This window comes from Symphalangus syndactylus, chromosome 11 (assembly GCF_028878055.3).
Source record: "Symphalangus syndactylus isolate Jambi chromosome 11, NHGRI_mSymSyn1-v2.1_pri, whole genome shotgun sequence".
NCBI classification, from domain to species: domain Eukaryota; kingdom Metazoa; phylum Chordata; class Mammalia; order Primates; family Hylobatidae; genus Symphalangus; species Symphalangus syndactylus.
In genome coordinates, this window is record NC_072433.2 from 53389628 (window position 1) to 53413245 (window position 23618).

The 23618-nt window shown below is 52.8% G+C and overlaps 1 protein-coding gene across 2 annotated transcripts; it reads right to left on the minus strand.

Annotated features, from left to right (window-relative positions):
• Positions 1-9229: 9229 nt before the first annotated feature.
• Positions 9230-22077, minus strand: TRIM72 (tripartite motif containing 72). Of its 2 annotated transcripts, none has more exons than XM_055297848.2 (6): positions 21683-22077; positions 17638-17733; positions 17309-17539; positions 15916-15938; positions 13467-13585; positions 9230-12241 (listed from the first exon to the last, which is right to left on the minus strand). In XM_055297848.2, the coding sequence occupies exons 1-6, from the start codon at positions 22070-22072 to the stop codon at positions 11667-11669; spliced, it is 1434 nt and encodes a 477-aa protein (XP_055153823.1). In that variant the 5' UTR covers positions 22073-22077; the 3' UTR covers positions 9230-11666. The 2 variants fall into 2 exon arrangements, with proteins under 2 accessions (XP_055153823.1, XP_063467986.1); XM_063611916.1 differs by lacking the exon at positions 21683-22077 and adding an exon at positions 19747-20090.
• Positions 22078-23618: the final 1541 nt, after the last annotated feature.

Here is a 23618-nt window from a genome sequence, read left to right on the forward strand (position 1 = left end):
GCCCCGTCCGGGAGGAAGTGAGGAGCGCCTCTGCCCGGCCGCCCCGTCCGGGAGGAAGTGAGGAGCGCCTCTGCCCGGCCGCCCCGTCCGGGAGGAAGTGAGGAGCGCCTCTGCCCGGGCACCCCGTCCGGGAGGAAGTGAGGAGCGCCTCTGCCCGGCCGCCCCGTCCGGGAAGAAGTGAGGAGCGCCTCTGCCCGGCCGCCCCGTCAGGGAAGAAGTGAAGAGCGCCTCTGCCCGGCCGCCCCGTGTCTATGTAGAAGTGAGGAGCGCCTCTGCCTGGCCGCTCCGTCTGGGAGGTCTACCACGGAGGCCAGAAGCAATGTGGGGGCTGGACGTGGTGGCTCACGCCTGTGGTCCCGGCACTCTGGGGGGCGAGGCGGGTTGATCACTTCGGGCTAGGAGTTCGAGACCAGTCTGGCCAACTTGGCGAAACATGAAGAATACAACAGACAAACCAACCAACCAACTCAGTGACAACAAAACAGGTCTACCCTGGAGTCATACTCTAATTTTTTCTATTTTCCTCACTTTCTGATCCTTTATCCCACTTTCTTTTTCTTCCTCTTCCTTCTCCCTCTTCTTTGTCAAATAGAGGATTGAGTTATTATCACTGATCCATATAAAGTCCCTCTCTCATTTATTTTAACTCCCACCCCCCATTTCTATTCCCCGACTTCCCATGTGCAACCTTCCTAATATGTTTGATACGCATCTTTTTGTTTGTATGTATTTTTAGAAAATGTTTATTGTTTTTGTATGCAAAAAAAAAATTAATTAAAAAAAATAAAAAATAAAAAAATAAAAAAAAAGGCTGAGAGATAGGCTGAAGGCTAGGCCTTTTGCACCAGTTAGCCAAATAGTGAATGCAAAGGAAAAGTTACTGAAGGAAGTTTAAAGTACTACTCCAAGGCCTGGCACAGTGGCTCAGCTAATAATTTCAGTACTTTGGGAGGCCAAGGTGGGAGTATCGCTTAAGCCCAGGAGTTTGAGACCAGCCTAAAATCATAGTGAGACCCTGTCTCTAAAAAATATATTAAAAATTTAAAAATTAGCCTGCATGGTAGTTCACACCTGCAGTCCCAGTACTCAGGGGGCTGAGGGGGGAGGATCATTTGAGCCCAGGAGGTCCAGGCTGCAATGAGCCGTGATCGCATCACTACACTCCAGCCTGGACAACAGAATGAAATCTTGTCTCAAAAAAAAAAAAAAGTGCTACTCCAGTGAACGTGAATAATAAGAAAGTGAAACAGCCTAATTGCTGATATGAAGGAAGTTTGAGTGATCTGGATGGAAGATCAAACCAGCCACAACTTTCCTTAAGCCAAAGCCAAATCCAAGCAAGGTCCGAATGCTCTTCAGTTCTATGAAGGCTGAGAGAGGTGAGGAAGCTGCAGAAGAAAAGTTGGAAGTCAGCAGAGGTGGAAGTCAGCAGGGTTCATGAGGTTTAAGGAAATAAGCAATCTCCACAACATAAAAGCACAAGGTGAAGCAGCAAGTACAGATGGAGAAGGCGCAGCAAGTTCTCCAGAAGATCTCTGATGAAGGTGGCTACACTCAACAACAGGTTTTCAATGTAGATGAGATGGCCTTCGATGGAAGAAGATGCCATCTAGGACTTTCAGAGAAGTCAATGCCTGGCTTCAAAGCTTCAAAGGACAGGCTGACTCTCTTGTTAGGGGCTAAAGCAGCTGGTAGGATTTCAAGGTGTAGCCAGTGCTCATTTACCATTTGGAAAACCCCAGGGCCCTGAAGAATGATGCTAAATCCACCCTTCCTGTTCTCTAGAAATGGAACAAAGCTGGGGTGACAGCACATCTGTTTACAGTATGGTTGACTAAGTGGGTTTTTTTTGTTTTATTTTGTTTTGTTTGTTTTTCTGAGACAGAGTCTCGCTCTGTTCCACGCTGGAGTACAGTGGCACGATCTTGGCTCACTGCAACCTCCGCCTCCCAGATACAAGTAATCCTCCTGCCTCAGCCCCCTAGTAGCTGGGATTAGAGGCATGCGCCACCATGCCTGGCTAATTTTTTTATTTTTGGTAGAGACGGGGTTTCACCATGTTGGCCAGTCTGGTTCCAATCTCCTGACCTCAGGTGATCCACCCGCCTTGGCCTCCAAAAGTGCTGGGATTACAGGCGTGAGCCACCATGCCCGGCCAAAGACTGAGTGTTTTAAGCCCACTCTGGAGAACTGTTGCTCAGAAAAATAGATTTCTTTCCAAAGTTTGCTGCTTATTGACAGTGCACCTGGTCACCCAAGAGCTCTGATGGAGATGTTCAAGGAGATTAGTGTTGTTTCCAAGCCTGCAAACACAATACGCGTTCTGCAGTCCATGGACCAAGCAGTAATTTCGACTTTCAAGTCTTATTATTTCAGAAATACATTTCATGGCTGGGCGTGGTGGCTCAAGCCTGTAATCCCAGCACTTTGGGAGGCCAAGGCAGGTGGATCACCTGAGATAAGGAGTTCGAGACCAGCCTGGCCAACATGGTGAAACCTCATCTCTATTAAAAATACAAAAAATTAGCCAAGAGTGGTGGTGGGTGCCTGTAATCCCAGCTAGTTGGGAGGCTGAAGCAGAATTGCTTGAAGCTGGGAGGCCGAGGTTGCAGTGAGCTGAGATCACACCACTGCACTCCAGTCTGGGTGACAGAGCAAGACTCTGTCTCAAAAAAAAAAAAAAAGAAAGAAAGAAATGCATTTCATAAGGGTATAGCTGCTGTAGATAGAATCACTATAGATAGTGATTCCTCTGATGGATCTAGGTAAAGTCAATTAAAAACCTTTTCTGGATAACTTGCAAGTTATTCAGAAAATCTAGCTAAGATCATTGATGAAGGTGGCTACACCTTACAACAGATTTCCAATGTAGACAAAACAGCCTTCTATTGGAAGAAGATGCCATCTAGGACTTTCATAGCTAGAGAGGAGAAGTCAATGCCTGGCTTCAAAGCTTTAAAGGACAGGCTGACTCTCTTGTTAGGGCTAATGCTGCTGGTGACTTCCAGTTGTAGCTAATGCTCATTTACCATTCCAAAAATCCTAGACCCCTTAAGAATTATGCTAAATGTACTATGCCTGTCTCTATAAATGGAACAACAAAGCCTGGATGACAACATATCTGTTTATAGCACAGTTGACTGAATATTTTAAGCCCACTGTTGAGAACTACTGCTCAAAAGGAAATTTCTTTCTTTTTTTCTTTCTTCCTTTCTCCATTGCCCAGGCGGAGTGCAGTGGCATGATCATAGCTCATTGAAGCCTCAACCTCCTGGGCTCAAGCAATCCTCTTGCTTCAGCCTCCCAAGTAACTGGAACTACAGGTTTGTGCCACCATGCCTGACTAATTTTTTTTATTTTTTGTAGAGACAGGGTCTTGCTATATCACCCAGGCTGGTCTCAAACTCCTGGGCTCAAGTGATCCTCCCTCCTCAGGCTCCTGAAGTGCTGAGATTACACACACAAGCCACCACATCTGGTCAAAAAGACTCCTTTCAAAATATTACTGCTAATTGACAATGCACCTGGTTACCTAAGAGCTCTGATGGAGATGTACCAAGAGATAAATGTTGTTTTCATGCCTGCTGATATGGTTTGGCTCTGTGTTCCCACCCAAATCTCATGTCAGGTTGTGATCTCCAGTGTTGGAGGAGGGGCCTGGTGGGAGGTGATTGGATCATGGGGGCAGTTTCTAATGGTTTAGCATCGTCCCCCTTGCTGCTTGTTTTAAAGTGTGTAGCACCTCTCTCACCTCCCACCAGCCATGTGAAGATGTGCCTTCTTGCCCTTCACCTTCCACCATGATTATAAGTTTCCTGAGGCCTTCCCAGAAGCAGAAGCCTGTACAGCCCACAGAACCATGAGCTGATTAAATCTCTTTCCTTTGTAAATTACCCAGTCTCAAGTATGTCTTCACAGCAGTGTGAGAATGGACTAATACACCTGCTAACAGAACATCTATTCTGCAGCCTTTGGATCAAGGAGTCATTTTGCCTTTCAAGTCTTTTTTTTTTTTTTTTTTTTTGAGATGGACTTTTGTTCTTGTAGCCCAGGCTGGCATGCAATGATGCAATCTCGGCTCACTGAATTGCCTCCTGGGTTCAAGCAATTCTTTTCCCTCAGCCTCCTGAGTAGCTGAGATTAGAGGCATCAGCCACCATGCCCAGCTAATTTTTGTATCTTTAGTAGAGATGGGGTTTCACCATGTTGGCCAGGCTGGTCTTGAACTCCTGAGCTCAGGTGATCCACCTGCCTCGGCCTCCCGGTTACAGGCATGACTCACCGTGCCCAGCCTCATTATTGTCTTCTTTTAAGAAATTCTTTTTTTTTATTTTTTATTTTTTATTTTTTATGTTTTTTGAGATAGAGTCTCACTCTGTCACCCAGGCTGGAGTGTAATGGCATGATCTCAGCTCACTGCAACCTCCACCACCTGGGTTCAAGTGATTCTCCTGCCTCAGCCTCCCAAGTAGCTGGGATTACAGATGCCCACCACAAAGCCCAGCTAATTTTTGTATTTTTAGTAGACATGGGGTTTTGCCATGTTGGCCAGGCTGGTCTTGAACTCCTGACCTCAGGTGATCCACATACCTCGGCCTCCCAGAGTGCTGGGATTACAGGCGTGAACCACAGCACCTGGCCTAAGAAATTCTTTTAAGAAATTGCCACCGCCACCCCCACCCTCAGCAGTCACCATCCTCATCAGTCAGTAGCCATCAACATTGAGGCAGGACCCTCCACCAGCAAAAAGACTGTGACTCACTGAAAGCTCAGGTGATCCTTAGCATTTTTAGCAATAAAGTATTTTTAGGCCAGGCGCAGTGGCTCACACCTGTAATCCCAACACTTTGGGAGGCTGAGGCAGGTGAATCATTTGCGCCCAGGCATTTGAGACCAGACTGGGCAACACGGTGAAATCCTGTCTCTACTAAACTTACAAAAAATTAGCCAGGCATGGTGGCATGTGCCTGTAATTCCAGCTACTTGGGAGGCTGAGGTGGGAGGATCACCTGAAACTGGGAGGCCGAAGCTGCAGAAATCACACCACTGTACTCTAGCCTGGGTGATGGAGTGAAACCCTGTCTCAAAAATAAATAATAATAATTTTAAGAACTCACATTTCTGAGAGTCTGAAAGCCTATACAAATGGCCAGCACCAATGCAAAACTTTGTGGACATCTCTTGTTTTAGCTTGAAAATTCATGCAGATTCTGTACTCTGTGTTTGTTTTAATGGGAACATGACATCTTGATTTTTACTTTTGGTTAAATTACACAACTTTCTCACCACCACCAGTATCAAGAAGAAGAATCTTGGCATAAAGTCGATACTCCAAGATGCATCATGCTGCTGTGGACCGGGGTCCTTTGTGGTCAGACTGTCATGCACCCAGGGGATGCGTGAACCCAGTATAAGAGGCAACCTAGTGGGGCTCTCGTTGTTGTGAGATCTAGGGTTGCGAAGATCAGTGAGATTCTGAATAGAGAGCTATTGACACATAATAAGGTCTCAATACATTTTCTTTTTTTTTTCCTTTGAGACAGTGTCTCATTCTGCAGTGGGATAATTTAGGAATCAGAGAGACCAAGGGGTTGAGGAGGATACTTATTATTTATTATTTAGGTGCACTGGCCCAGTCAGATTAACATCCAAAAAGACTGAGCCCTGAACAAAGAGTCCGGTTACTTTTTTTTTTTTTTTTTTTTTTGAGATAGAATCTCGCTCTGTCACCCAGGCTGGAGTGCAGTGGCGCGATCTCGGCTCACTGCAAGCTCCGCCTCCCGGGTTCAGGCCATTCTCCTGCCTCAGCCTCCCAAGTAGCTGGGACTACAGGTGCCTGCAACCACGCCCGGCTAATTTTTTGTGTTTTTAGTAGAGACGGGGTTTCACCATGTTAACCAGGATGGTCTCGATCTCCTGACCTCGTGATCCGCCGGCCTCAGCCTCCCAAAGTGCTGGGATTACAGGTGTGAGCCACCGCGCCCAGCTCCGGTTACCTTTTAAGCATTTTGTGGGGCAGGGGGGAGATCTGTGCAGGGGGAAGCATATTACAGAAGCGAGAAACAAAGACAGTTATTCAATTGAGACATGCATTACATCATTTTCTACTTTTCAAGGAAAAACATTTTTTATGACTTGAGTTTATCCCCTAGTGACCTTGCAGCTGCACAGCTAGAGAAACAGGGTCTTCACAATGCCCGGGAAAGGGAGAGAGATAAGGCTTACTAGCCACAGAAAAACAGGCAGTTAATTTTTAAAGAACTTCAGCTCTTTCTCTTCCTCAGGGTGAATTGGGTTTTCTTACATACAACTGAGTTTTTGCTTACACATTCTTTAATTTCTTTTAATTCCTGTTTCAACTCTCTCACCCAGGCTGGAATGCAGTGACCTGATCTCAGCTCATCGCAACCTCCACCTCCCGGGTTCAAGTGATTCTCCTACCTCAGCCTCCTGAGTAGCTGGGATTGCAGGCATGCGCCACCATGCCTGGCTAATTTTTGTATTTTTAGTAAAGATGGGGTTTCACCATGTTGGCCAGACTGGTCTCGAACTCCTGACCTCAGGTGATTCACCCACCTCAACCTCCAAAAGTGCTGGGAATACAGGAGTGAGCCACTGCACCCGGCCACGATAAATGTTCTTGCTTGCAGTTTTATCATGGCCTTGGCAGGTTCAACTTTGCTATTATGTTATCTAAAGATGTCAGGAAACACAGGAAATGTCTTGGCAGCCAGTTACTGGGGGTTTCCAGCGTTCCCATGGAGAGGAGGGACTCACAGAGGGGACGCTGGTGCTTTAGAACACATGTGCTGGAGGAACTCCCTTCTCTGTTCACATTTCACCTTCCTACATCCCCAGGGAGACCCTGCCTGGGTCAGGCAGCCACACCCGACAAGGACCACCTGAATTACCCAGCTTTTCCCACAAAGCCCACCTCACCCAGTCAGCCATGGGCCATTTCCTTCAATGCACGCAGCTCAAGCTGGGGCAACTATACGCAGAAAGAACCTGTTGCAGCTTCGAAAGAAAGTTTCCTGATATAATTCCAACAAAAGGGAGCATACATTACTCAGCTCTGCAGGGAGACTAAAGCCAGCCTGGGTCCCAGAAGGCACAGGAGTGTTTGGACGGTGGCTTTGGCTGCAGGAGACGCCACAAGAGCCTTCCCTCCCTCCCTCCCACACGGAACAGCAGACTTGCAACACAGTCTCATGGCCCTCCCCATCTTCCCTTACATGGGCATCTTCCCTCCTAAAATCTCTGCCCATTTAATCCTATCTTGGCATCTGCTTCTCAGAGTACCCATTTCCTCAGAAGGAGGCTTTGGGTCTCAGATACCACCATCCCTCCAGACACCCATGGCCTATGTGTAGACAATTCAATGCCGTGGGCTACACATGGTGGAGGAGCTGCTGGGAGATCCAGAGAGGAGAGTAACTGATTCTTCCTGGAAGCCTAGAAGGTCAAGAGAGGACAGGAAATGGTGGTGTTTTGGGAGAGCCACGAAGGATAAGTGGGAGGGAACTGACATTCCTAAAAAAGAAGTGCAGGGGCCAGGCCCAACAGCTCATGCCTGTAATCCCAGCACTTTGGGAGGCTGAGGCGGGCAGATCATTTGAGGTCAGGAGTTCGAGACCAGCCTGGCCAACATGGCAAAACCCCGCCTCTACTAAAAATAAAAATAAAAATGAAAAAATTAACCTGGCGTGGTGGTGGGTGCTGGTAATCCTAGCTACTGGGGAGGCTGAGGCAGGAGAATCACTTGAACCTGGGAGGCAGAGGTTGCAGTGAGCTGAGATAGCACCATTGCACTCCAGCCTGGGCGACAGAGCAAGACTCCATCTCAAAAAAAAAAAAAGGAGGTGCAGAGACCCCAGCAGTCCAGTTCAGCATGGCCAGAGTGTAGACATGCACAGGGCGGTGGTCCAAGGTGAGGCTGGACACAGCCCACAGCCCACAGCCCACAGTCTACAGGGTGAGGAGCAACACGGGAGACCACAGGTCCCTCCCTCACTGTGGCCAGTCCTTAGCCTGAGCAATGACAGAGAGTTCAGTGACAGTCAATGGACAGCAGCCTTTCCCCAATACTAGGATCGCAAAGAGCTTTTGTTATGTGGGTTTATCTTTCAATATTTGCCCTGTTAGATATTAAAACAGAGAATTTTTCTTTTTAAGATGAAGCTGGGGCTGGGTGCGGTGGTTCAAGCCTGTAATCCTAGTACTTTGGGAGGCCGAGGTGGGCGGATCACTTGAGGTCAGGAGTTCGAGACCAGGCTGGCCAACATAGTGAAACCCCCATCCCCACTAGAAATACAAAAATCAGCTGGGCGTAGTGTCACTCGCCTGTAGTCCCAGCTACTCGGGAGGCTGAGGCAGGAGAATCACTTGAACCTGGGAGGCGGAGGTTGCAGTGAGCCGAGATCATGCCACTGCACTCCAACCTGGGTGACACAGTGAGATTCCATCTCAAAAACTAATAATAAAATAAAAGATGAAGCTGGGCTGGGCTGAGTGGCTCACACCTATAATCCCAACACTTTGGGAAGCCGAGATGGGAGGATCGCTTGAGGCCAGGAGCTCAAGACCAGCATGGGCAACATAGTGAGACCTCATCTCTACCAAAATACAAAAAATAAAAAATAGTCAGGCATGGTGGTGGGTGCCTGCCATCCTAGCTACTCAGGAGGCTGGAGTGGGAGGATCATGTGAGCCCAGGAGGTCAAGGCTGCAGTGAGCCACAATCACACCATTGCACTCCAGCCTGTGCAACAGAGCAAGACCTTGTCTAAAAAAAAAATTGTTTTTTAATTAAAAACAGATGAGGCTGGAAGGCCAGTCTGTAATCCCAGCACTTTGGGAGGCCAAGATGGGTGGATCACCTGAGGTCAGGAGTTCGAGACCAGCCTGGCAGGCACCTGTAATCCCAGCTACTCGGGAGGCTGAGGCAGGAGAATCCCTTGAACCTAGGAGGCGGAGGTTACGGCGATGACACCACTGCACTCCAGCCTGGGCGACAGAGCAAGACTGTCTCAAACAAAACAAACAAACAAACAAACAAAAAACATGGCAGAACAGCTCAAATGCTAAGCCGAAGACTGGGGGCTTTATCCTGTAGGCAAGAGGGAGTTGTTGAAAGTTTTGAGCAACTGAGTCCCATGACCACATTTGCATTTTTAGAAACATTACCGAGTCAAGATTGAAGGCTAGAGGGCAATTAGGAGGCCTTGCAGTAGGTCATATGTCTTTTCATGCAGATTTAATGAGGAAGGAGTCAGAATATAACAGTTTTATTAGTGGTGTTGGATTTTACAACCAAATAATCCCTTTACTAAAATGTTTTATTTTCTAACATGAAAGAGCTTCTACCGCTAATCCTCTTTTCTGTCTCCTGAAGCCAGGGCTCCACAGGCCTTCCTCTGGGAGACACACCTAGGTATGCTGCCTTCTCCTGCCAGATCCTCAGGCCTTTCTTACCTAACTCACAACTTCCCTTTCACCCTTAGTCCCATACCCACCATCTCCTGAGAAAACCTCTGCAATGGGCTGCCGGGGCCCCAGGCCCTTCCAACCATCCCGCCAGCACACCCTCCCCGTGAAAATGAGTGACCCCAGGCCAGCGTCTTCTCTCAGGAGAGAAGCCTGTCTGGATCCCCAAAGGCCTCTCCCTCCAGGGAAGAGGGACTCTCACTCTGGTCTCAGTGGTTACTCCACAGCCCAAGAAATGCCCTGTGCGCTAAAACCAAAGAAGGTGTGAACCAGCAAGTAAGTGGGGAGCGGCCGGTTCTGTGATATCTAGTAGGGGGCCTTCTCTTCCCCATGAGCAGCAGGGACCAGTGTGACCTTGGCATCAGGCTCTTTCTCTTGGCTGGCTTCCTCAACGTTCAAGACGCTCGATAAACATATCCCAGAAGCAAAGCAAGTCGAGGGTTGTTTATTCGCCTAGAATCAGCTCTGGCAGTTTTCCAATGTCTTCTTTTTGTTGTTTTTCTGGTTTTTGTTGCAACAGGGTCTCGCTATGTTGCCCAGGCTGGTCTCAAACTCCTGGCCTCAAATGATCCTCCTGCCTCAAATTCCCAAAGTGTTGGGATTACAGGCATGAGTACCCAGCCCCTAAATGTCTTTGCTTTGGTTTATGTTTGTTTGTTTCCTTCCACTCCTGGTGCAAACCTTACATGTTTTTGACTGGGGAAACATATTTTGGACCGATGCCTCTCCTCCATCTACACTGACAGTGAAGAGCCCAATGGGGTGTGCACTAGGTCGGGGCTTCCCGCAGCATCAGCCCCTGTGGCCAGCAGCGTCACCTGGGAACCTGCTAGAAATGCACATTTTTGGCAGGACGTGGTGGCTCACACCTGTAATCCCAGTACTTGGAAGGCCAAGGCAGGAGGATCACTTGAGGCCAAGAATTCAAGATCAGCCTGGGCAACATAACGAGACACAATTTTTACAAAAACTAAATTAAAAAAAAAAAAAAAATGAGCATTTTCGGCCAGGCGCAGTGGCTCATGTCTGTAATCCCAGCACTTTGGGAGGCCAAGGCGGGTGAATCACTTGAGGTCAGGAGTTCGAGACCAGCTTGGCCAACATAGTGAAACCTCTACTAAAAATAAAAAGTAAAAATAAATAGCCAGGTGTAGTGGCGGGGGTCTGTAGTCCTAGCTACTTGGGAGGCTGAGGCATGAGAATTGCTTGAACCCTGGAGGCAGAGGTTGCAGTGAGCCAAGATGGCGCCACTGCACTCTATCCTTGGGTGACAGAGCAAGACTCCGTCTCAAAAAAAAGAAAAAAAAGAAATGAGCATTTTTGACCTGTCCAACCTACTAAATCAGAAACTTAGCACCCTATGCTTTAACAAGTCATGGTTAAGGGCTTTAAAAAGGTTATTTTAATACATGCTTAAGGTGGAGAACTAAGGGGAAGGCCTTTGGGTAAGGTGAATCTGGAGAGGGGGACCCAAGGCCTAAGGAGGAGGGGAGTGTGAGGCAGAAGGAGCCCCTTACTCTACAGGTTCTCAAGCTCCTCCCATCAATCCCCCAACCTGGCCCTGTCCATCCCTCGCTCAACCTTAGTTTCTTCCTGGAATTCTCAGGCATCCTGGTTCCCAAATTCTGATTTCCCCACTGACCTGACTCCAGATCTCCCTACCCCACTGAGTCTTGTCCCCAGCATCACCCCAACCCCTCACCAGCAGTCCCCAGGCCATGCCAACCCACACACTTTTTTTTTTTGAGACAGAGTCTCACTCTAGTCACCCAGGCTAGAGTGCAGTGCCGCAATGTCCGCTCACTGCAACCTCCACCTCCTGGGTTCAAGCAATTCTCCTGCCTCAGCCTCCCGAGTAGCTGGGATTACAGGCGTAGGCCACCGCGCCCAGCTAATTTTTGTATTTTTAGTAGAGAGGAGTTTCACCATGTTGGCCAGGCTGGTCTTAAACTCCTGACCTCAGGTGATCCACTCGTCTCCGTCTCCCAAAGTGCTGGGATTACAGGCATGAGCCACCAAGCCAGTCCTACCCCATGCTTGTCAGTATTCTGGGAGATCCCCCAGTTCCCAGCCCCCTGGGCCCTGGCAACCCGCTCCCCACCCTTCTCCCGTCAGACCCGACCAAGGAGACCTAAGCTCCAACCCAGGCCCCTGCACCCCTCCCCGACCCATCCGGCGGCTCAGGCCTCGGCGCCTTCGGGACCCACGAGCAGCAGCGGCTGGGCATTCTTGCCCTTGTCGTGCCAGCACACGTCGAAGAAGGGGTACACGGGCCCGGGCAGGCGCTCGTGGAAGGCAAAAAGCGGCACGAGGGCGTCGGCATCGCTGGCATCGTAGAAGGAGAGGACGCCGTCGCCGAAGCTCAGGTAAAGGCCGATGCGCGTGGGCCGCCTCTCGGGGCTGCGCAGAGCGCGCGGCTCCTTGGCCTCCACGTGCGCCTCCAGGATCTTGCCCTCGCGTAGCCCCAGCAGCCACAGGCCCTGCGAGGGCACCGCGTGCAGGCGCCCGCGGCGGGGGGCCTCGGCCGCGATCACACCCAGCGCCCAGCGCGGCTTGTCGCCAACCTCCACCTCCCAGTAGTGCTCGCCCTCGGAGAGCTGCTGGTGCGTCACCACCGCCACCGCCTTGTCGAACTGGCGCGGGTCCTCCCCGGCCGGCGGCGCCTTCTGCTCCGAGCACTCCACGCGGCGGCCTGAGGAAGACACCACCAGGCTCGGGTGCGCAGAGCTCGGGTCAAAGGTCAGCTCCTCCAGCGCTGCCAGAGAGAACACGGTCAGAAAACCCTAGGTTTCTGCCTCGCCGGGGTCTTCTCCCAACCAATTACAGGCCAGCTTTGTCTCCCCTAATCCTCTTGGCATCTCCGCTCACTGGGCTTGGGCCACAAGACCACACCTGGCTCAACTTCAGTTTGCCCAGCTGTAAGATGAGGCCATGATTGCTTCCCTCTAGGATTGCAGGCAGGCCTGCATTTTCTTTTTGTTTTTGTTGTTATTGTTGTTTTCTGTTTTTGTTTTTGTTTTTTTGAGGCAGCGTCTCACTGTCGCCCAGGCTGGAGCGCAGGTGCAACCTTGGCTCACTGCAACTTCCAACTCCCAGGCTCAAGCAATCCTCCCATCTCCCAAGTAGCTGGGACTACAGGCACGTGCCACCACACCTGGCTAATTTTTTTAAGTTTTTGTAGAGACAGGGGTTCTCACTATGTTTCCCAGGCTGGTCTCCAACTCCTGGGCTCAAGTGATCCTCCCACCTCAGCCTCCCAAAGTTCTGGGATTACAAGTGTGAGCCACTGAGCCTGGCCAACAGGACTAAATTGATACAAGGCATGGGACTCACCATCTGAGGCCCAGACAAGGCCCAAGGCCCAAGGCCCGAGGTCAAGGAGCCCGATCTTCACATCAGCCTAGACCCAGTCTCTGAGCCTTAGTTTTACCATGAATAAAATGAGACTGTCTGCATTCCCACCTCCGCTGAGGCAGGAAGGGCTGCCCCAGCAATGTGTATGTCCCGGAGCTCTGTAACCTGCATCATCCAGCTCTTGCGGGAGGAACTGAGCCCTTGGGCCTCCCCAGCCACAGGCCGCCAGAGTCACTCTCTGACCCAGGCCAGTCCCCAGGGTTCCAGGAGCTCTGCAGAGCCTCAGTCCCCAGTTGGCAGGATTTATCATCTCCACTGTCCAGAGAGGGGCAGAGACTGACCAAGGATCACACAGCAAGTCAGTTGCTCAGACCCAGGCCCCAGCGTCCCGTGTCGCCAACAGCAGCAGCATCTTCGTGTCAGTCACCCACTGCAAACCCCATGCTCTCAAAGGCCCTCCTCCCAACACAGGTTAGAGGACTGCAGCGGCAGTCCAGAGGCAAAGGGGCAATGGGTACCTCCTTCAGTGGCCTCCCCAGTTGGGACTGGGAGGCCTCTCAGGGGTGGCTAGGGCCTCCCATCAACTGCCCGGTCACACACAAACCTGAGCCAGTCCCTCCCGTTACCTGGCATCAGAGCCCGGAACATCTTCCTCCACACCTGGAATTTGAAGTCATCTGAGATAATTGGCAGCTGGATGTCCAGACGGGCGGGTGGGGGAGACTCTGCCAGGATCTTCTGCAGCCTGGGGGTGGAGAGGGGAAGGGGAGGCATGTGTGAGGGGGGAGGACAAGGGCTGAGGGGATTCCAGGATCTCCCCACATCGCACCCCTGCTTAAAACTCTTCCTCTGGGGCCGGGCACGGTGGCTCATGCTTGTAATCCCAGCACTTTGGGAGGCCGAGGCGGGCGGATCACGAGGTCAGGAGATCGAGACCACGGTGAAACCCCGTCTCTACTAAAAATACAAAAAATTAGCCGGGCGTGGTGGCGGGCGCCTGTAGTCCCAGCCACTCGGAGAGGCTGAGGCAGGAGAATGGCGTGAACCCGGGAGGCGGAGCTTGCGGTGAGCCGAGATTGAGCCACTGCACTCCAGCCTGGGAGACAGAGCAAGACCCCATCTCAAAAAAAAAAAAAAAAAAAACTCTTCCTTTGGAGTTTTGGTTTGGGAAGATGAGAAAATTCTGGAGATAAACACTGGTGATGGTTGTACAATGTGAATGTACTTAGCACCACTGAATTTTAAATGCACACTTAAAAACGCTTAAAATGAGCGAGGTAGAGTGTAGTCCCAGCTGCTCAGGGAGGCTGACTCAGGACGCTCACTGGAGCTCAGAAATTTGAGTTCAGTCTGGGCAACATAGCAAGATCCTGTCTTAAAAACAAAAAAGAAGCTTAAAATTGTCAATTTTATGTTGCATATATTTTACCACTGTTTATTTGGTTTAGGTCTTTTTTTTTTTTTTTTTTTTTTTTTGAGATTGAGTCTGGCTCTATCACCCAGGCTGGGGTGTAGTGGCATGATCTTGGCTCACTGCAGCCTCTGCCTCACCAGCTCAAGCAATTCTCCTGCCTCAGCCACCCAAGTAGCTGGGATTATAGGCACCTGCCACCATGCCTGGCTAATTTTTGTGTTTTTAGTAGAGATGAGGTTTTGCCATGTTGGCCAGACTGGTCTCGAACTCCTGACCTCAGGTGATCCGCCTGCCTCAGCCTCCCAAAGTGCTTGGATGACAGGGGTGAGCCACCGCACCCAGCCCAACTACATTTTCTTTTAATCCTTCTGTTGGGATAAGGTCCAAGCCTCTCAGCTTTGCCAGTGTGCACACACCTACTACCCCAGCTTCCTCTTCCCTCCCACTCGCCAGCCCTCTCGCTGGCTGACCCCTCTCCCAGCAATGCCCTTCTCCCAGCAACACCCTTCTCCCAGCAATGCCCTTCTCCCAGCAACACCCTTCTTCCAGCAACACCCTTCTCCCTGCAGTGCCCTTCTCCCTGCAATGCCCTTCTTCTCTCCACAATGCCCTTCTCTCTGCAATACCCTTCTTCTCCCAGCAATACCCTTCTCCCCACAATGCCCTTCTCCCAGCAATGCCCTTCTCCCAGCAATGTCCTTCTCCCCACAGTGCGCTTCTTCTCCCAGCAATGCCTTTCTCCCCACAATGCCCTTCTCCCCACAATGCCCTTCTTCTCCCAGCAATGCCCTTCTCCTAGCAATGCCCTTCTTCTCCCAGCAATGCCCTTCTCCCAGCAATGCCTTTCTCCCCACAATGCCCTTCTTTCCAGCAACGCCCTTCTCCCTGCAGTGCCCTTCTCCCTGCAATGCCCTTCTCCCCGCAATGCCCTTCTCCCAGCAATGCCTTTCTCCCCACAATGCCCTTCTCTCCAGCAACGCCCTTCTCCCTGCAGTGCCCTTCTCCCCGCAATGCCCTTCTCCCCGCAATGCCCTTCTCCCTGCAATGCCCTTCTCCCCATAATGCCCTTCTCCCAGCAATTCCCTTCTCCCCACAATGCCCCTCTTCTCCCAGCAATGCCCTTCTTCTAGCAATTCCCTTCTCCCAGCAGTGCCCTTCTCCCCGCAATGCCCTTCTCCCCATAATGCCCTTCTCCCAGCAATGCCCTTCTTCTCCCAGCAATGTCCTTCTTCTCCTGGCAATGTCCTTCTCCCAGCAATGCCCTTCTTCTCTCAGCAATGCCCTTCTCCCCGCAATGCCTTTCTCCTCACAATGCCCTTCTTCTCCCAACGCTTTGCCTAGCCAACTCCTGTTCATCCCTCCAGGGCCCAACTCAAACATTCACTCCATCCCTGGCCACCTCTTTCCCTCAACGGCCACACTGAGCACACAGTGACGCCTGTGTCCCCACCCACATGTGTCTCACGGCACCAATCTAGGAGGTCCCTGAGTGAAAGGATCCTTCCAGATCATTTCTGTCTACAATCTTGTGTTCAGGCAGGGGTGGGGCAGCAGACTGAATTGTGGGTGTGCAGGCACAATAGTGAGTGGAGATGAGCCGCCTCTTGTCCCTAGAAGACTGGGACAAGTCAGGCAAAGGGACAGGGCCAGGTTGCTCTCACCTGCTGGTTACCAGGCAGTATTTCTGGAGAGAGAGAAAAAGAGAATGGTGGTGAAGCCGATGGTGGGGACACTGGAGACTTTTGAGGATGGGGTAGACAACTAGGAATGCTGAGTGCAATGTCAGGAAGAATCAGAAAAGCTAACAGAGGCCGGATGAGGTGGCTCCTGCCTGTAATCTCAACACTTTGGGAGGCCAAGGCGGGTGGATTGCTTGAGGCCGGGAGTTCGAGACCAGCCTGGCCAACATGGTCAAACCCATCTCTAATAAAATTACAAAAAAATTAGCTGGGCATGGTGGCAGGCACCTGTAATCCCAGCTACTCGGGAGGCTGAGCCAGGAAAATCACTTGAACCCAGGAGAGGGAGGTTGCAGTGAGCCGAGGTCATGCCACTGCACTCCAGCCTGGGCAACAGAGCAAAGCCCTGTCTCAAAAAAAAAAAAAAAAAAAAGGCAAAAGAGACCTAGAACTCAAGGCCACCCCTACCGCTTCACTTTTATGTGGATTACAAAAAGGTATCTTCGCCTCCAAGAAACTCTGATTCCACCTGTTAGAAAACTGTCCTAATAGGCCAGGTCCGGTGGCTCACGCCTGTAATCCCAGCACTTTGGGAGGCCAAGGCAGGCAGATTGCTTGAGCCCAGGCATTTGAGACCGGTCTGGGCAACATAATGAGACCCCCATCTCTACTAAAAATACAAAATTAGCCAGGCATGGTGGTAAGCGCCTATAGTCCCAGCTATGGGAGGCTGAGATTGGAGGATTGCTTGAGCCTACAAAGTCAAGGGTGCAGTGAGCTATGATCATGCCACTGCACTCCAGCCTGGGTGACAGAGTGAGACTCTGCCTTTAAAAAAAAGACCGGGCGTGGTGGCTTACGCCTGTAATCCCAGCACTTTGGGAGGCCAAGGCGGGTGGATCACGAGGTCAGGAGATCAAGACCATCCTGGCTAACACGGTGAAACCCTGTCTCTACTGAAAAATAGAAAAAATTAGCCAGGCGTGGTGGCGGGCGCCTGTAGTCCCAGCTACTCAGGAGGCTGAGGCAGGAGAATGGCGTGAACCCAGGAGGCGGAGCTTGCAGTGAGCCAAGATCCTGCCACTGCACTCCAGCCTGGGCAACAGAGCGAGACTCCGTCTCAAAAAAAAAAAAAGAGTGTCCTAATAAATATATAAACCTACAATGTCTGTGATATGAATAGTGCTCACTTAATGCAATGGCCTTATGCAGTGCTCAACCTAAACAACCATACAGCAGTCCTGAGGCCTGCCCCTCCCGGCTGTGTGCTGCTGGCTTATCCCTGCCCCTCTCTGGGCCTATCTGACAATGGGATGAGGTCTCTGGGCCCTGAGCAGAGGGCTGAGGCAGGGAGGGGAGGTCACCCAGTGCTCACCATGAGGAACTCAGTCTGCGGCTTGTCCGCCACCTCCTCCAGCACCTTCTCCATCTGCCGCAGCTGCTCCAGGTAAGAGTTCAGGCTCCCCAGCTCCCGGCGCAAGGCGACCCCTGCCTCACCCCGCACACGCTCTGCCTCGCGGTCCAAGGAGCCTTCCAGTGCAGCCAGGAACACCCGCATCTTGCCCAGCTGCTCCCCCACGGCCCCCCGGAACTGACGCACTGTCTCCTGCAGGGATGGGGCAGTGATCGAAGGGATAAAGGCTCTTGGCTGGAGACCCCTAGCCTGGCCCTCAGCCCCCAGACATGGCCGTGTGAAGTCCTCACCTCCACCTCCACCAGCTGATGCTCCAGCACAGCCACACTCTTCTCCTTGCGCATGCATGCCTCCTGCAGCTGCAGTTTCTGCTGTGGCAGCTGTGTCTGGGGGGCAAAGCATGGAGAAGTGATGGGGATGCCACCCACCCAAAACCCACACCTCCCATCCTAAACCTGCCCTCTGTGGCTCAACCTCAATGCCAGCTCCTCCTCCAGCCATTTTCCAACCCCCAAACCCACTTACATGCCTCCCAGCCCCAGCCAGTGCTACTCCTGAGGTCTGAATGCTTCCCCTGCCCCTTGTCTATTTTGGTGCGTTTTTTTATTTATTTATTATGGTGTTTTGTTTTGAGACAGAGTCTCACACTGTTGCCCTGGCTGGAGTAGTGGCATGATCACAGTTAACTACAGCCTCAACTTCCCAGGCTTAATTGGCCCTCTCACTTCAGTCTCCCAAGTAGCTGGAACTATATATAGGCACGCACCACCATGCCCAGCAAATTTTCTGATTTCTTTTTTTTTTTTAGATGGAGTCTCACTCTGTCCCCCAGGCTGCAGTACAATGGCACAATCTCGGCTCACTGCAACCTCTGCCTCCTGGGTTCAAGCGATTCTCCTGCCTCAGCCTCCCAAGTAGCTGGGACTAATTTTGGTGCACCACCACGCCTGGCTAATTTTGGTATTTTTAGTAGAGACAGGGTTTCACCATGTTAGTCAGGCTGGTCTCAAACTTCTGACCTCAGGTGATCCACCCACTTCGGCCTCCCAAAGTGCTGGGATTACAGACATAAGCCACCATGCCTGGCCATGATTTTTTAAAATATTTTTGTAGAGACAATCTCACTATATTGCCCAGGCTGGTCTCCAACTCCTGGCCTCAACAATCCTCCCACATCAGCCTCCCAGCGTGCTGGGATTACAGGCATGAACCACCACACCCCAAGCCCCTTGTCTGTTTTGTTGACCCCTCCCTGGCCTTGCCTTCCCTGATCCCCTCTGCTCAGCAGTCAGCCCCATAGCACAGGTCTTTGCGAGGATGACAAACATCAATGTGGTTTGGTCTCTCCCACCAGACAAGCAGGCACAGAGCTTGGCACACAACAGACCTCAGGGGGTACATGAAGGATATATGAAAGAAGAAAGGCAACATACCCCTACTCCTGGGCTTCCTCTCTTACTTAAAAGCAGAACATCAGCCTCAGTCAGCCTGTCAGCCTGACCCCCAAGTCAGCCTGCCTGTACACGCATGGGCTTGGAGTGGGGGACAGGAAATTTAATTAAAATGTCCCCTGCTGGCCGGGCGCGGTGGCTCACGCCTGTAATCCCAACACTTTGGGAGGCCGAGGCGGGTGGATCACGAGGTCAGGAGTTCAAGGCCAGCCAGACCAAGATGGTGAAACCCCATTTCTACTAAAAATACAAAAATTAGACGGGCACAGTGGCAATCCCAGCTACTCGGGAGGCTGAGGCAGGAGAATCGCTTGAACCAGTGATGCGGAGTTTGCAGTGAGCCAAGAATGTTGCACTGCACTCTAGCCTGGGCGACAGAGCAAGACTGCATTTCAAAAAAAAAAAAAAAAAATGTCCCCTGCATAGACCAACCAAACACTCTGTGGTCTAGATCTTACCCAAGACTTCAAATGCAAATATGCAAATATAGGAGAGCTCCCCATACTCCTGCCAAAGCCACTTTTTTTTTTTTTTTTTTTTTTTTTTTGAGACAGGATTGCCGAGGCTGGAGTGCAGTGGCAGAATCACAACTCGAACTCCTAGGCTCAAGCAATCCTTTTGCTTCAGCCTCCCGAGTAGCTGGCACTACAAGCATGAGCAACCATGCCAGGCTACAAAGCCACTTCTTTGCTGGGAGGTGCCTGGCCATGGAATCAGTTCCATTCCTGCCTCAATGACTTGCAACCTGTTTCCTCCTCTGCAGATTGGGAACAGCAATCCCCACCTCAACAATTTGGAGCCCCCACTCTCCCAGTGGAAACTAGGGGACCCTCTAGGCGGTGTTTGCAGAGTCCCCTCCCAGCAGGAGCCACAGAGTTGAATACGAGCTGCCAGATCAGTCTCCTCCCAGGGACGCGGCAGTTCCACCTGCTGCACGAAAGGTAGGACCTGATGTCTCCAGGCCCTCGGAGGCTCAGAGGCGCAGGGCTGAGCCATGGGAATGAAGCGCGAGGCCATCCTGAAGGTGCTGGAGAACCTGACCCCGGAGGAGCTCAAGAAGTTCAAGATGAAGCTGGGGACGGTGCCGCTGCGCGAAGGCTTTGAGCGCATCCCGCGGGGAGCGCTCAGGCAGCTAGATACCGTGGACCTCACCGACAAGCTGGTCGCCTCCAACTACGAGGACTACGCAGCCGAGCTCGTCGTGGCCGTGCTGCGCGACATGCGCATGCTGGAGGAGGCCGCACGGCTGCGGCGGGCCGCGTGAGGGCCACTCTGAGCTGGTACGTGATCTCGGGACCCAACCCCGCTTCGCGCCAAGGACCCAGGCGTCAGGTCCCGCCCAGAGCCTTCTTGTTCCCCTCCTCCTTCAGGGTCCCTCCTGGGGTTCTCCCTCAGACCTCCGGCCAGCCCCTCCCAGCGGCGAAGGGCTGGGCTGCCGCGAACCCCGGTGGGCTGCATCTCGCCCCACTGCCCCCTTCCAGGCTCCTGGGCTGCCTGGGCCCTGTTCCGTTTCATGGGTTCTGTGCTCTCTTCGCAGATAAAGATGGCCAAGTTTGGACGAGGTTGGGGTCTTTTTTTTTTTTTTTTAGCAGCAGCAAGATTTATTGCAAAGACCGAAAGAACAAAGCTTCCACAGCATGGAAGGGGATCCGAGCGAGTTGCCCTGAGGTTGGGGTCTTAAGCACAGGTGTGCTGGGATGGGAGGGCTCCCGGGAGGAAGCTCCTGCCCTGTGCTAGGAGACCACCAGCTAAGACTGGGCTGAACTGGGCCAGGCAGGACTGAGAGGCTGGGTCCCTGGGAAGTCTGGGGGCCTCGAATACCAACAAAAGGACGGTGGTCTACCTCCTCTAGGAGGCGGGCTAAGGGAAGGAGTAGTGCAACGCCTGTGAAGCCAGCCCCGCGCGCGCACCAGTCGCGTAAGACAACAGCAGTGTCTCCACCTCCGGGACCAAGGACGCCTCCGTGCCTCCAGACCCCGCCTCCTCCAGCCCCTGCACCTGTCATTTATTCTTCCACTGCCCAATAAATATTCATGGCAGACTTTCCTGGGGCTGCGCGCACACGTGCCCGCCGGTAGCTATACGTGTGTGCTTTTGCCACACGTATGACACGCACTAGCCAGTGTGCGTTCGTCTCTATTTGCCTCTGTCTGGGTGTCTCTGCTGGGTACCTCGGGACGCACGCAACTGCGTGTGGGCTCCCAAGGCGTTCGGGACTTCCATCTCTACCCAGAAAAACATCCTGGACGGGGCTCTTGGTGCCACCCTGGGCCCGCGCACATAAGTGCAGATCCCGGCTGCCTAGCCCTTCCAGTCTCCCTTCTGGTGAGGCCCCGCCTGGGGACCGTCAGGCCAGCCCAAGTTCCGCAGCTTCAGGGATGCGTGGGCCTCCGCTGAGCACAACGGGACAGCCCTGCCTCGGCCGCCTGGCTTGGTCCGGAACGCGGCGCCTCCCGTCCAAAGTGGGCCAGAGCCGAGCAGGGAGCCAGCCCGACCGGCCCACCGGGTGCAGGAATGTGCGCGTGGGCCGCAGGGGCTGGTCAGTCCCTGCTCCGCCTGGCTCCGCCCCGCCCATCAGACCCGCCCTGGGGCTCCGCTCGCCCATCTCCAGGTCCCTCTAGGGACTAAGGCCGGGAAACCTAGGTTTGCTCAGCGCCCTTCTCGCCAGGCTCCATCGCTGCGCCGCTTTCCTCTGCCAGCCCCGCCTTCAGCTCCTCAGACCCTCTTTCCTGGCTGCTTCGCCCCGCCCCTGCCCCCCGCAACTCCAGGAGCTCGTGAGCCTCTCTAGAGACTCAGAATCCAAATCAGTGCAGCGACCTCCCCATCGGCCAGGCCCTGCGCCGCCGAACAACCCCTCCGACCACGATGCGCGCGGATCCCGCACCTTGAGGCGTGCGTGGGCCTCGGCGGCGGGCAGGAGGCGATGACCACGGTGCGAGCCGAGTGAGGCGCACACTCCGCACACCAGCGCGCGGTCCTGCTCGCAGTAGATGCTCAGCGGGTCCAGGTGCTCCTCGCAGTGGCCCTGCGGCACCTGGGCCAGCCCCTCCACCAGGCGCGCCAGCTGCAGGTTGGTGCTGAGTGCCTGCGGCCGCGTGGGGGCCTGGCAGCAGGGGCAGAGAACGGTGCCATCCGCCGCCGGCTCCCCGGCCACGCGGCCCAGGCAGGCGCGGCAGAAACTGTGGCCGCACTCGGCTGTCACGGGCGCGTCGAACAGCTGCAGGCACAGCGGGCAGGACAGCTCCTGGTGCAAGAGGCCGGGCGCAGCCGACATGGCGGGACTGGGTGGAGGAGGAGTAGGTTAGGGGGACCCCGCGGCGCCGCGCTCCCGGCCCAGCCCTAGCCCAGGCCGGGCCCGCCGCCCCGCAGGGAGAAGCCCCAGCCTGTAAAGACCTCACATCCTACACTGGATGGGACTCTGACGGCCAAGGGGGAAGAGGAACTCGGTCTCAGGCCCCAAAGCAGCCTCCACTGCAATTCTCAGCTCCAGCCCCAAAAATATGCCCTATCAGTCAACCCCAGTTCCTGAACACAAGCCCAGATTCTAGCCCACTGTCCTTGCCCTCGCCTTAGCCCCAGGCCTCAGCCTCTGACCTTAGTCCCGGCCCCAAATTCTCCAGAGCCCCCACTCCGAGACTCCCCTCCCCCGCTTTACCAAGATACCCAGACCTCCCCTCCCCCTCTATCCAGCCCACGGGACTCACAGGTCTGGTTGGAGATCTTAGGCTGAAAGAGACTCCAAGGAGGACCGGCCAGGGTCGAGCCTAGCTGGACTGGGGTCAGGGCTGTGTCCAAGGATCTGAGACAAGCGGCAGGCTCCAAACAAGGACAGGGACTCACAGGGGCAGCTGACAGTGGGCACCACGTGTGATGGGCACACAGTGCTCAGCGGAAGACCCTCCCAGACTGAGCCATGGCCCCAGGACTATATTTAGCTGCCCTGCCCAGTCCCTCCCATCACTTCCGGAAACCCTTCTAAAAGTGAGGGCTGAGTAGTCCCTGGGCACACATCACATGCCAGGGCCACCTGTCTTGGCCCATCCACTGTTCTCTCCCCGGCCTGCCTGGAGCCAGAGCTCAGAGCCAGCAGGGAGACAGGGCCTTTCACACCACAGAAAAGACAGAAAATTGGAGGGGTCTCCCCTTTCTCCCCCCACTCCCACCTCCACACTCTCCAGCTCCTTCCTCCTTGCTGGCAGCTCCTCCCCGGCCTGTCACCCACTCATTCCCCAAGTTTATGGCTGACCAAGGTCACCCTGGCAGGATTACCCCACCTGCAGGAGGGCAGGACCTCACCCCACCCTGAAATGTTTTCTTCCTCCAGAGCTGAGGGGAGGGTCTTTTCCACTTTGGTCTCTCTAGTACACCCAGGACAAGCCCTGGGACAAAGCAGCCCTCGCTAAATGCTTGGAGAATGAATGATAGAGAGAGATTGAATAAATGAATGAACTGAATCCAGAGCCAGCAGCACAGAACTCAATTCTACCCTGGTTCCTGTATGTGTATCTTTCAAATCTCAGCTGAAATTTCATTTAAGTGGCACTGGGATAACTGGCTAGCCTTATGCAAGAGAATGAAACTGGACCCCTATCTTTCACCATATAAAAAAATTAACTCAAGATGGGTTAAAGATTTAAATGTAAGACTTCAAACCATAAAAATCGTAGAAGAAACCCCAGGAGAAATACCATTCTGGATATCAGCCTTGGTAAAGAATTCTTGACTAAGTCCTCAAAAGCAACAAAAACAAAAATTGTTAAGTGGGCTCTCATTAAACTAAAGAGCTTCTGCACAGCAAAAGCGAAAGCAACTATCAACAG

Excerpts from the sequence above, each read along its gene's own strand:
- TRIM72 (XM_055297848.2), bottom strand. The coding sequence starts at position 22,072 with ATGTCGGCTGCGCCCGGCCTCTTGCACCAGGAGCTGTCCTGCCCGCTG. Across the intron at positions 17,734-21,682 it reads AGGCCCACGCACGCCTCAAG|ACACAGCTGCCACAGCAGAA; the intron begins GTGCGGGATCCG and ends TTTGCCCCCCAG. Across the intron at positions 12,242-13,466 it reads GTTCCGGGCTCTGATGCCAG|CGCTGGAGGAGCTGACCTTT; the intron begins GTAACGGGAGGG and ends TCTCTCTGGCAG.